Here is a 12,911-nt window from a genome sequence, read left to right on the forward strand (position 1 = left end):
TTATGGCGCAGGACTACAGCTGGGAGGATCACGGCTACTCCCTGGTGAACCGTCTCTATCCCGACGTAGGTCAGATGCTGGACGAGAAGTTCCAGATGGCTTATAACTTGACGTACAACACCATGGCCACGCACAAAGACGTAGACACCAGCATGCTGCGCAGAGCCATCTGGAACTACATACACTGCATGTTCGGTATCAGGTGAGTGATAGCACAGTCAACGATTATTTTATGTACCGTATTTTTCGCTCTATAACTTGCTTATGTCAAAAAAATTAAGATCAAAAATATGTATGAGTCGCATTTTTGAGGGGGAATTTTATATAATCAAAGACTAAAAACAAAAATACTTGATCGGACGGCACCTAAAAATGCGCAGTGAAAACACAACAAAAAAAGACTGGTGTATAAGCCGCCCCAAAATATACATTATACAGTAGTACCTCTAGTTATTAAATTAATTGGTTCTGGAAGTAGTTTCATAACTTAAATTCTGCAAGTAGAGAAGCGTTTTCCATGTAAATGCCCAAGACCAAAATTCAGATATAAATCTTTTATAATGCATAAAAATGCATCAAAACATGTAACAAATACATGTTACAATTAGAGTATTGCACAATAAACAAAGTCAAAGTTGTGCATAATGTAAAGTTAATACACTCGCGTAAAGCTGTCGGAAGACTAGGGAAGAATGAACAGGACGCTAGGATACACACATACAGTAGAGGTCCCTGTTAGCCAATTGGATACCAGGAATGGCCAATGGCAGAGCAGCTATACGTATTAGTACTGCAACTATTAATCGATTAACCCAAGTAATTCGATTAGAAAAAACATTCAAATTGAATTTTGCTGCTTCGAGTATTCGTTTAATTAAAGCGCCGTTGTAACGGTTTGCTTTGAATGTGTTTGCATTTAGTTTTATTGATCTGGGTGGATACACTGCCCTCTAGTGGCAACAGTGAATATAACTCGTTTCACATGGCTGTATTTAGCTGCTTCCTATTAAGACAAATCAAAGCATTAATTGCTAGTTATGGTATTTGATAACTACCATAACTATGTAAATAATTAGCACAGAACATGAATTTTGATTGTTATTTAAATCTGTAGCGCTGCAATGCATGTTGGACAACAACAGCGTTGACAGCAGGTGGTAGAGGAGGTTGACTGTCTCCCCAAGGGAATATTTATCGCCAAATGAAGCTTCTTGCAGCAATGAAGATTTGCAGCCAATTGGTTCAAAGCTTCTTTGTGGTTCATTTGGTCTTATGACAGTTGTATGATGCCGCTGTCAAGTAAAGTGTTACCTGTTAATATATTTTGGTGTAAATATCCCATAATACAGTGAGTACAGTTGCGGCTTATCCATGAACAAATGCCGTTTTCGTGTCACATTTGTCAGGTGCGTCTTATTGTGCAAAAATTACGGTAAGTTTAAAAAGTTTAGAAGTTTAAAATTACGGTATGTTTGAGCTCATGTTTTTTTTTTAATGAATTCGTAATTTAGTTTTTGTTATAATTAGCCGTTTTTTTGTGGGAATGTGTTTGAACGATTTGTTAAGAGAATTGTAAAAAAAAAAAAAAAAAAAAAAAAAAAAAAAAAGAAAAGTTAACATTTTATAGCATTTAAGCTAGCGGACCTTTGCTGTGTGAGTTAGCCAATTGTTCTTTTGTTGTACTTAGATCCTCATTTATTAATATTTTAATATCATTTGAGGCTTAGCTCAGGTATTTTATTTTTTTATATTCCTTATCCGATTACTCGATTATTGGTACAAGCTACTTCATCGATTAATTGACTACTAAAATAATCGATAGCGGCAACCCTAATAAGTATGTAACGGGACCTGCGAGTACTAGCCATACGGCATTTTTGCCTTTTGTATCTTGAAATTTCTTTCGTAACATGAGGCAATATTTTCCAGTTGAGGCGTGTCTTAACCTGAAATGTCTGTATATAGAAACGTTTGTAAGTAGAGGTATAACTGTATATACGTTTTTTTTTTTTTTCCTTTTTTGACCGGCTTTTTTATTTCTTCTCCCAGGTATGACGATTACGACTACGGCGAGATCAACCAGCTGCTGGACCGCAGCTTCAAGATCTACATCAAAACCATGGTGTGCAGCCCCGAAAAAACCACCAAGCGAATGTACGAGAGCTTCTGGAGGCAGTTTCAGCACTCCGAGAAGGTACGATTCATTTTCCGTCACCAAGCCAAGCGACGTAAAAGCTAATATTTTGTTCTCTTCCCGCAGGTCCACGTTAATCTGCTTCTTATGGAAGCGCGAATGCAAGCCGAACTCTTATATGCTCTAAGAGCCATCACTCGCTACATGACATGAAGTGCTTCTTCGTTTCTTTTTTTCTCTTGTTTTTTTTTTTTTTTTATTATATTCTAGTTTTTATCACGTCGTTGTTTGGACATTTCAAGTGAACATTTTTGCTGGGGCGAGGAGCTGGATGGAAGATCAGAACAAAGAAGCAAGTAGTCAATTTTTTTTTTTTTTTTTTTTAAAGCCTGCAGTGCCAACAGTGAGCAGAGGGAGGCAGCATTGGGCTTAATAAGCACTGACGGCGTTCAGGATTTCCTTCAGTATTCCAGCAACATCCCCCTTCATTCATTTTCTTATTTTTGTCATCACTGTTCATTTTTTCCTTTTTTCATATCTTTTTTTGGGATGTCAACCATCATTATTTTGCGCAGTGTGCTCGTAACGATGATGACAATGATGCTGCTGCTCCCCGTGTTGTATTCAGCAGGGACGGGGAGGTCATATTGACCCCCTCGGCCCCGGAAAAAACATATTCCCCATCCACTGCATTATTTCCAACTGTCCGTGTAAGCTAATTCAAGGAGTGTGTGTGTGCAAACTCATAGAACACTGAGCCCTACTTGAGTTGCGTGTGTGCGCGCGTGTGTGTGTAAAACAAGGAAAAAAAAGTAGTTTTTTTAAATTTCACGTGTCAAAAAAAAGCGACGCCCGGAAGGAAACTTCTCGCTTCTGCTGCATTACTGTTATCAGTGTCAATGATGACATCGTCATTGTTTGTTCGGAGAAAAAGACTGAAAGAATGAGGTTCCATTAGGGGTCGGTCCGGTGGCACAAACACATACACACCGCTAAGCTGTCTTCCGCGTTAGCCCGGTCGCCCATTTTTGGAAGTCTGTGAATTTTACTAGTAAAGGAAAAAAAATACCTCGTCTCGTCTCCAATCGTTTTTCGCTGTGCAAAAAAAAAAGCATGTTCAAGTACATTGATACCTTGACATTGGAGTTTTATTTAAAGCTCGTTTTAAGTCAAGGTACCAATGTATCCCTGAATCATGATTGCTTTATGTCTGAAGTGCTCTTCAGTGAGCATCTTTTTTTTAAATTTTTTTTTTTGCACCCCAGGGCGTTTCAATTTGCCCGCCATCATTTGTAGCTGTGCTTGTTCCAAGCCTGACTAGTGCAAAAAAAAAAATCAGCTTTTGTTTTGATGAAACAATTTCGTTGACTAAAAGCGGTAAATGCTGCGTTCCTTTCATGATGGCGCGGAGGTTTCGACAAAAAGGATGGTACCGTTGGAAAGGAGTGGGAAGAAAGTGGAGCTTTTTTTGTTTTTCGAATCTCCTGACTGACGTCAGTTACTGACACTTTTTTTCTTTTTATACAAAATCTATGAAAAAAATGGACAAAAAAATAAAACTATGCTATTGAATTGTTGTGTATCATTTGTAGCGTTCTCTTATTCTGAACCTTTTTGGTTACATCGAGTCATGTCTCAGCAGGATGGCACACTTACAAACACTGATTCAACGCAGTTCAAGTCCAATCTTTTGAATTAGAAGCGTGTCTTGCTTGCCTCTGTTACACCTCACCTTGAAAAATGATGTGTGAGGCCGCTAAATTCAATCAAACGACTTCTCCGGTTAAGAGTCGTGACATCATCACCAGCACAATCATCAACCCTCACCCCTAAACTACCTTGACATCTCATTTCGGATTTGAAAAATTGCTATCAGCCGGCTAATATTTTATATCAATGTTTTAATGAGATGTAAAGGTTTTTTTTTCTAATCTTGAAACATGAAGTGCTGTTCCTGATTTGTGTTGATGTAACAACCATGTGACTTTGAAAATGCTGTACTTTTAGGCGACTTGTAAGCACTGCCTGGCCCCGTGTCTGTGTAACATGAATAATGATAATAATAAAGGCTTTGAGAGGCGACCACATTTCCTGCTTCTTGTGCTTTTTATTTGTTTACATGTCTATAAAACATTTTCTTAGCAAGGAAGATCCAGGTGACTCATCAATTTCCATCAGATTTGACACGCACACACTCACACAAAACCAAGGTTTGTTATTTAAATGTGCAAACTGTTGTAAAGATATGTGAAGATGGACGTTAAAGTGCTTTAAAATAAGTCACATGATAGGATTTTTAGAATGGCAGCGAAACTTTAAAACATTCACAATTTTTGTATTGGTACACAACATGTATGTTATATATTATTCACATTTCATTGACAATGCTTGATGAAGTTTTTGTGCAACAGGGCAGAACTCCAACTCCCATGATGCACTGCTGTAATCCTTGTTTTCCGTCCATTTGAGAGCCACGTTTTCATCTGAGTGGAGAAGAATAAACAGTTTCATTTTACGCAACTTCTAGAGACCCTCAACCAGTGTTGTTCATAACGGCGTTATTTTTTGTCAGTAATGATTAATCTAATTCATTATTTATTTTCCCATCTTTGCAACGCCGTTGCCGTTACTGAGGATGGGAAGGCGTGCGTTACTACAATTTGGTGGAATGACGAGAGATGTCTGAGAGACACGGAGAGAGCGGAGGAGGGGAGGAGCGAAGGGGGTTGTGACGCCGTTGGAGACGTGATGCTAGGTGGCTCGGGGCGTTAGCATAGCATTCGCGTTCTCGCTAGCATTACGTGGCGAATGTCATCTTAAACTGTGGCATTCAGGTGGGTACAGTTAAATGTACTTAATTTTTTTGGGGGGGAATGAAAAAGACGGTCCAATTCAATCAGTTAATAGAAACGTATTTGATGTGAATGACGATATAGAAATGATCGTGTCGTAACGTGTTGAACATGAAGTAACGTCAGTTACTTTGCCGAGTACAGTCATTTCTGGACTATAAAGCGCACCTGATTATAAGCTGCAACGGCCAAATTTCACGAAAGTCCAAATATATGCCGTACTTGACTATAAGCTGCAGGTGTCCATATCTTAATATTGGATATTTACACAGATGTTATACAGAAATATTTGATTGATCAAAAATATATTTATTAACCAGCATCAACATTACCAACTCATAAGCGGATTTTAAGGGGGGGGCAGGAGGTCCAGGCCTACATTGGTGGCCGAAAAGTGTCATTGCATGTAATTGACTTTCCTATATATTTATAAAAGTTGTAAAGCAATAAAATTGCTACATAAATGAATGAAATGAACAAAAAAAAAACTTTTTATAATGGGTTAAAATTATTTTTTGAACAGATCATGTGACTAGCACCTTAGATGGCCATTGCATAGAATTAAAAAAAAAAAAAAAAAAAATTAGGGCAGGGCAATTTTATTTTTCAAATATTTTTTTTCTTGGATTGAAAATTTTTTTTTTTGATTGAAGCAACTTTTTGGGGGATTGAATGATTTAGACACAATTGTCCTACCCATAATATGGCCCAAACACAAAAAAGATAAAAATATTTTTTTCGCAATAAAAAACTTTTTTAAACTTTTTTTTTTTTTTAATTTTTTTTTTTGAAGCAACTAATTTTTTGATTGAATAATCAAGACAAAAATGTCCTAGCCAAAATATGGCCCAAACACAAATCAACATTACTTCAATCAAAAAAACAAAACAAAACAAAAATCAAAGAAAAATAGTTTTCACTTCCTTTTTTTTTTCTTTTTGTTTTTTGAGTTTAAAATTATTTTTGCATTTCAAATACACTTTTTTTTAAATTGAAGTGACTTTTTTTGGTTGAAAATATATATTTTGATTGAAGCAACTTTTTTTAAAACCAACTTTTTGTTGATTGAATACTAAAGACACAAATCTACCTCCATATGGCAGGGGGTACAATTTTTTACTGGGGTAACTACATTGGCACGACACCGGCGGGTGTACCATATTCAATGGATGACGATCATGGCGAAAAGTATTGCCTAAGCAGCCTGATTTAGAATTCCCCTCAAGAATGATGAGAAACAAAAAACACTCAACTTGTCAACTCATTATTATAAATATTCCTGTAAGTTAATTTTATTGCTGACACTATGTTTTGAGGTCATCGACATGTTGTGCCCCCCCTGCCCAAAAGTCAAACTCCGCTGATGCACCAACTCGTGTTGTCTGAGTGCTTAAAAACAAACTAGCTTTAAAAAAAAAAAACAGGTCACTACATTTGCAAAGATACAGTACATAATCCACTTTAACTTGCCTTTTTAAACTACAAACTTTAAACTTCCCTCATATAGCAGCTTTGTTGTAGCATACTGTGGCAATAAAGTCATCCGAATGCCAGTTGAAAACTGCTAATCAACGCTAGCATCGCGTTTTCTTGTAGCTAATAGTGGATGCCCATCCATTTAAAATTGTTCTTTTGTAGCTGCATATACTATCAGATGGAGCCATAATCACCTATAAAATTCTGGGTTTTTGAGTAAGTCTGACGAGCTCCTGGAAAGCTTTATTGGTGCTAGTGTAGTGGCTGAGAGCTATGTCATGGCAAAATTTGGAAAGCTATTGTTTTAAAATTTGTCGTGTAATTATCCAATATTTATTTTTAACCAGAAAAATATGAAGCTCGTTTGTCAAAACAAAACAAAATAAATCCATGAATAAGCCGCTTCCTTATAAAAGCCGCAGGGTAGAAACGGTGAGAAAAAAGTAGCGGTTTATAGTCCGTAAAATACGGTAATCAATTACTTTTACGTTGAGGTAACTGAGTTACTAACTCAATGACTTTTTTGGGAGAAGTAATTTGTAACTGTAATGAATTACTTTTTAAAAGTAAGATTAACAACACTGGCCTCAACTAACCCAAATAGGACGTGAGGATCTCCAGTAGCGACTGCCTATCCTGCGCGTCCAGCAGTTTCTCAGGGGCGTCTCCACCGCTCATGTTCCACAAGGCCTGACACAGCTGAGCCGACAACTGCCAATCACCTGCTCCCAAGTCTCTTAGGCAGTCCGTCAACCTGACACACACCAAACTTTTTCAGATACACTCCACAACAAGAGCGTAGGTTTGCATAGAGACGGCAAGGACATAACACGACCCACTTTTCAGGATGCTAAAATTGTCCCCACCAACTTTTTGCCAACCTTATTTGCTTTATATAATCAGTTCAAGTTATAATTCAATATCAGTCATTTCAATTGTCTTCCCATAGTTTGTAAGGATAGAATTGACCCTTCCATCATTAAGTGAATTTCTTTCATTATGTTCAGACTTGTATATATGTATATATAGCATAGCACACTAGCTTGAACTACTAGCCTTAAGCATTGGCTGGCTTCTATAACACAACAACTTATGAAGTTCTGTACATATGACCCTTCACCACCGAAGTAAACATATATTGCACATCCATATGTTATAGTAAACATGAATACTTACAGACATATATTTCCGTGGCGGAAACGTAAGTAACAGAAAGCATCCGCGATTGTCAATGCTAACGCTAGACACAGCACTGTGTAAAGTGAATGAATTTGTGGGCCAAATTATAGATGCAGCGAATTATTCTGATTATTCTGATTATTTGGTGGCAGCAATGCCCCGCAAATGGTCAACTGATTTCCCAGCCAGCGAGCACAGTTCATACTGTATTATCGGTCCGATTAATTATGTTGTTGGATTTATTGGGATGACGTCATAATTCCTATTATCGGCCAATAATTATCGTGCACCAGTAATACAAATACAACATGCCGCCTCCTCCGCCCCCTTCAAAGATGAGGAATACGTTTTTTCAGCTAGCAGCAGCTACTGCAAGTAATGTAAAAAGAGGTGGGGAACACACCACTAATTTTGTTACTGAAAGTCCGACCTGCATCAGAGTTAGAATAACATTAATCTGTCTGAATCCCGAACTCGGGTAGGAAGCTACTTTGAGTGAAACGTAGTGAACCGAGGTTTACCCTCTTTCCCCCAATTTGAATTCTAATTTTATTTATGTGGTCTTAAAACAGCCCACACAAACTTTCATTTTTTTGTTAACTTTGCCTGTGCTTGTGGACAAAAGCAGTAGTGTTTTAGGCTCCATTTTTATTTATTTTTGTTCTACAATAAGTTTTTTTTTCCAGTTATATTTAGTTTATTTATTTAGACAGGCAATGTTGAGTGGTCTTAAGACAAAGGTTTATTTTTTGCATTCTTGGATAGTTAGAGATTATTAACAGGTTTGTATTCATTGTGTCTGTTAATACAAATTATGTTCAAATAATGCTAAATTTAAATTTGCTCATAAAATCCAGACATTTATTCAGGAAGTTTTCAAAATGTTTCTTAAGTACGACGTTTTGAATCGAACGGTGTATCACCTGAACCAACACATATGCAGTGCAAAAACACACCTCCTAAAAACGAGTTAAATTCCCTTGTTTTCAGTGTAAATGTACAAGAAAAAAGTGAAATTATCTGTCAGTGCTTCAAGTAAATTTTAATCACTTAGATTTCTTGAAATAAGAAAAATAGCAATCTGAAAATAAGCTTAAGACTTATTGTAAGCAAAAAGTATGTTTAAAAAAAGAAAAACTTGTTTGTAAGAAATGTTCTTAATTCAACGATAAATACTGTTCAAAACATTATTTGAAAGCAATTTTTCCTAGATTTAGGTGAAAAATGACCAACTTTTGTATGTATGAGCTTCAGAACAAATAGTAATATTTACTTCATTTAAGTGGAATAATCTGACATATGTATCTGTTAACTAGTCTTTAATACTTAAAATAAATTGGCGAAAATTATTCGACTACATTTAAGAAAAATTATCAGATTAAGACGTTTTAAATTTCCAGTGTCAAAGTTAGTATAAATCAATACAGATTTATTTTGCATTGATCATTTAGCCCAGGCATGTCCAAAGTGCGGCCCTGGGGCCAAATGGGGCCCGGGGGCCAAATTTCATCCGGCCCCCAGCCTGTGTCATTAAATCAATAATGTCTGGCCCATACACAGACCTAATAAATTGGTCAGAAGTACTGCTACCAGCATATGAAGTAGCTTACACACTAAATGCTGCTCCTCATTTACCCACTAAAAGGCAGCAGCACTCTAAGCAACATTACCCCACGTGACTCTTTACTCCCAATGTTCTAAAATGGCGACAATCAACCCAAAAAAAAAAAAAGTTGACTGTGACGGCCGACGCTTCAAGGATAGGTGGAAATTGGACTATTTCTTCACTAAAATACGCAAAAACTGTCTGCCTCATTTGCAAAGACACAGTCACTGTTTTTAAAGAGGTCGATGTGAGGCGATATTACTAAACAAGACAAGCTGACATGTACGACAAGATTACAGGAAAGATACATAGCGAGAAATTGAAGCAACTTAAATCTAGTTTAATTTTACAGCAGCAGTATTTCGCAAGGGCTCGAGAGATGAAAGAGAATGCCACAAAGGTGAGTTGCAAGATTTTGTGGAAATTATTATTTTAAAAAAATAAACAAATAAATAAAGCAAATGTGACACACAGAATGGCTTGCTAAAATTTGCATAAATACATTGTTCTACGTAAAGGATGTCAGCCAAGGTCGGCCCCCCACATTTTTACCACACCGATTCTGGCCCCCTATGCAAAAAGTTTGGACACCCCTGATTTAGCCTATCAATTAATTACCTTATTGGCCCGAATATACGACGGCCCTGATTATAAAACGACCCCCTCTTTTTTGAAACTCTTTAAGACTTTTCGAACACCAAATTATTTTTTTTTCAGAAAATAATTACAGTACATCTGAAAAAAATTCTTATAACAATATTTTTGAGAGAAAAAGCATCTTATTTTGCCTCATTCAAATCTTAATATCTGAACCTTTAAATATGTAGACTAAAGTGCAATCACATAGAGCTGGGAATCTTTGGGCACCTAACGATTCGATTATGATTACGATTCAGAGGCTCCGATTCGATTATAAAACGATTATTGATGCACCCCCCCCTTTTTTTTTTTTTTTTTTAAATGTTTTGTACATTAGTTCCAAAATTGTTCAAAAATCCTCTCAGGCTAAATCAAACTACTATTTCAGTATCAAGTTAACATATAACTGAACAAATATACAAAAATAACAGTAAATAAAAAAACTCCAGTCCCCATTCTGTATCAGCAGCTTTAAACTACATTCAATTAATTTAATGTTGTGAATCAACTGTTACAGTTATTAAAATTGCTCCCGTTATTCCATAATTTCCCTTCTGTCTACTTTTGTCAAAGTTTTCATCATTTAAAGATAAGATTCAAGACAAGATTCCGACGATTTAGGAGTATTTTAGATAAAAAGTTAATTAGATTCGCTACAACAGAGCCTTCTAAAGAGGTCTTCTGCTTTAAGATGGCGGCTGTTTACTTACGCCGGAAAGTCTGTCATTTCGGATCTCTGTTCAATAATACATGTTCTAACATCGACGTCGTCTGTCATTTCCACCTCGTTCTACATATATATATACTGTAGCTGTATGTTTGTAGCAACTAGCAACTAGGCGTTGTTTGTAGCGGCTGTTAGCCGCAGTCAGGTATGATTGTTTTTTTATCTAGCGGCATGAGTTGAACATGATATTTACTCTCAGTCCGTTCCTCATTGTGTCCCATAGACCACGCTGACTGTGTTTTACTTCCGCTTTACCTGGTATAATTCAATAATCGGAATTTGGATATTTGTGAATCGTTCTCAAATCATCCACGGCCGAATCGCGAATAATCTAAGAATTAATTAGAAACTTCGCACACCTCTACAATCACATTCCGTAAATGAATGGCTTCTGGTTTTTGAAATGTAAATAAACCAATCTGTTGTGATAAAACAACAAAATTGCAATAACTGCAATGACCATCAAAGTGAGGTCTAACTAACTGTAGTCTTGAATAAAATCTTAAGAAGGACAAACATTGCAATAAAATAATGCAAACTGGTTAAACTTGAGAGTAGCCGAGATCTGTCATGACAGAACATTACTCCTCAAGTTCAGCATTCGCTTCAATGATATCTGGCGCCATCTAGCGTCGTGAATGGACATAATGTCTAGAATGCAAATATAAGACGACCCACCTTTTTTCAGTCATATTTCAATGCAAAAAAAACACCATTTTATATTCGGGCCAATACGGTAGATTCATATTCGTGAGAAATGTAGCCCTGACCCCCGTTCACCCGATGTGTTTGGTCTTATTAATGTCCCATCCCCAGCAAAAAGTGTCCATGCAGGTTATGCTGTTATATCGTCCCTACCAATATTGAGACCAAACCTACGCCCTTGCTCCACAATATGAAATGTAAACTAAATAGTGTTTTTATTTATGCATACTTGGTGGAAGCCCCCTCCAGTGAGAGACAGGCTCTGTTGGGAGGGTCCAGCGCCAGGTTGGTGAGGACCCCGCAGGCCGAGAAGCAGACGTCTGGATTCTTAGAATCCAAAAGTGTCACCACAAATCTGTGGACTGACGAGGTGAGGTCAGCATTTGTGTTTGTTCCAAGAAAACTCGATTATGTTTCTACGTTGTTGGAAAAACCTTTGTTGTGCATGATAAAGTCCCGCACATCTTTGGACTGCGACAAGTTCCCGTAGACGCGGGTGGCTTCGTGCATGGCGGCCATGTTGGAGCTCAGCACCAACTTCAGCATGACTTGAGTGACAAAAAGGACAAATAATGATTACTAGGAGCTATCCGCTCAGTCCCACTAACATGAATTGCAATTAAATGAATGAATTTTTTTTTTTTTTAATTTGAGACTTCTGTACAGTGGTACCTCTACTTATGAACGTCTCTACATACGGAACTTTCAGGTTTTGTCACGCGTTAAGAAATAAATTTCACGATACGAAAAGGCAAAAATACAGTATTGGCTGCTACTCGAAGCTAACAGAGTTTACTGACCGTAACATACTTACTGGTAGTGCTGCAACGATTAGTCGATTTACACAAGTATTCGATTAAAAAAAAAAAAAATTCGAATTAAATTTTGCTGCTTCGAGTATTCGTTTAATTAAAGTGGAATTCTAATGGTTTGTTTTGAAAGTGTTTGCATTTAGTTTTATTTTGGGTGGATACACTGCCCTCTAGTCTGCCTCATTTCATGTGACTGAATCCAGCTGCTTCTTGTTAAGACCAACATAAACTAAGTTTTTGTTTGAGCTAATGGTTTTTTTAACGCATTCGTAAAGTAGTTTATTGGTATATTTAGCCGTTTTTTGTGGGAATATGTGTCTGAACTATTTGTTAAGAACATTGTAAAAAAAAAAAAAAGGAATTGCACAGTTGTCAAATTTAGTGGGAAGGTTTATAATTAAAATTACTAAAATAATCGATAGCTGCAGCCCTACTTATTGGGGTGTGACAAAATATCGTCGAAATGTTGACATGTCGTGGTTATCGATATGCTCATGCCAAGAATCGAGATATCGTTTTAAAAAGGTGTCAATGTTGAAAAAAACAAAAAAAGGAACCAACAAGTTGCGACCAAAATCTTCCACCCTAATATTGTCTCAGTTAACTCTCTGACTGCCATTTATTGCGCCCGATACCAAATCCATTAAGACCGGGAATGATCGTTCGTTTGTTCGAAACCAGAGCATTCACAGCAGTGTTGTTTTTGGCAGCCATTTTAATTTTCATTTTAGCCTTGTCTTTTGGGCGAAAATACTTATTAGCCTTAGTCATATTTTAGTTA

At 36.9% G+C, this 12,911-nt stretch overlaps 2 protein-coding genes across 5 annotated transcripts in view; one reads left to right on the forward strand and one right to left on the reverse strand.

Annotated features, from left to right (window-relative positions):
- sesn1 (sestrin 1) overlaps positions 1 to 4,221 on the forward strand; it is a 156,846-nt gene extending 152,625 nt beyond the window's left edge. For all 3 annotated transcript variants that reach the window (XM_057823216.1, XM_057823218.1, XM_057823217.1), the window contains 3 exons: positions 12 to 202; positions 2,050 to 2,194; positions 2,261 to 4,221. In XM_057823216.1, coding sequence (XP_057679199.1) covers positions 12 to 202; positions 2,050 to 2,194; positions 2,261 to 2,347 — 423 coding nt within the window. In that variant the 3' untranslated portion in view covers positions 2,348 to 4,221. The remainder of the gene's footprint in view (positions 1 to 11; positions 203 to 2,049; positions 2,195 to 2,260) is intronic.
- Positions 3,410 to 12,911, reverse strand: part of armc2 (armadillo repeat containing 2) — a 36,552-nt gene continuing 27,050 nt past the window's right edge. The window contains exons 14-17 of one of the 2 annotated variants that reach the window (XM_057823215.1): positions 11,753 to 11,866; positions 11,548 to 11,680; positions 7,059 to 7,216; positions 3,410 to 4,617 (exon numbers count right to left, since the gene is read on the reverse strand). In XM_057823215.1, the coding sequence (XP_057679198.1) occupies positions 4,499 to 4,617; positions 7,059 to 7,216; positions 11,548 to 11,680; positions 11,753 to 11,866 (524 nt within the window). In that variant the 3' untranslated portion in view covers positions 3,410 to 4,498. The remainder of the gene's footprint in view (positions 4,618 to 7,058; positions 7,217 to 11,547; positions 11,681 to 11,752; positions 11,867 to 12,911) is intronic. The other variant, XM_057823214.1, reaches the window with a different exon arrangement.

Source organism: Corythoichthys intestinalis, chromosome 19 (assembly GCF_030265065.1).
Source record: "Corythoichthys intestinalis isolate RoL2023-P3 chromosome 19, ASM3026506v1, whole genome shotgun sequence".
Classification (NCBI taxonomy): Eukaryota; Metazoa; Chordata; class Actinopteri; order Syngnathiformes; family Syngnathidae; genus Corythoichthys; species Corythoichthys intestinalis.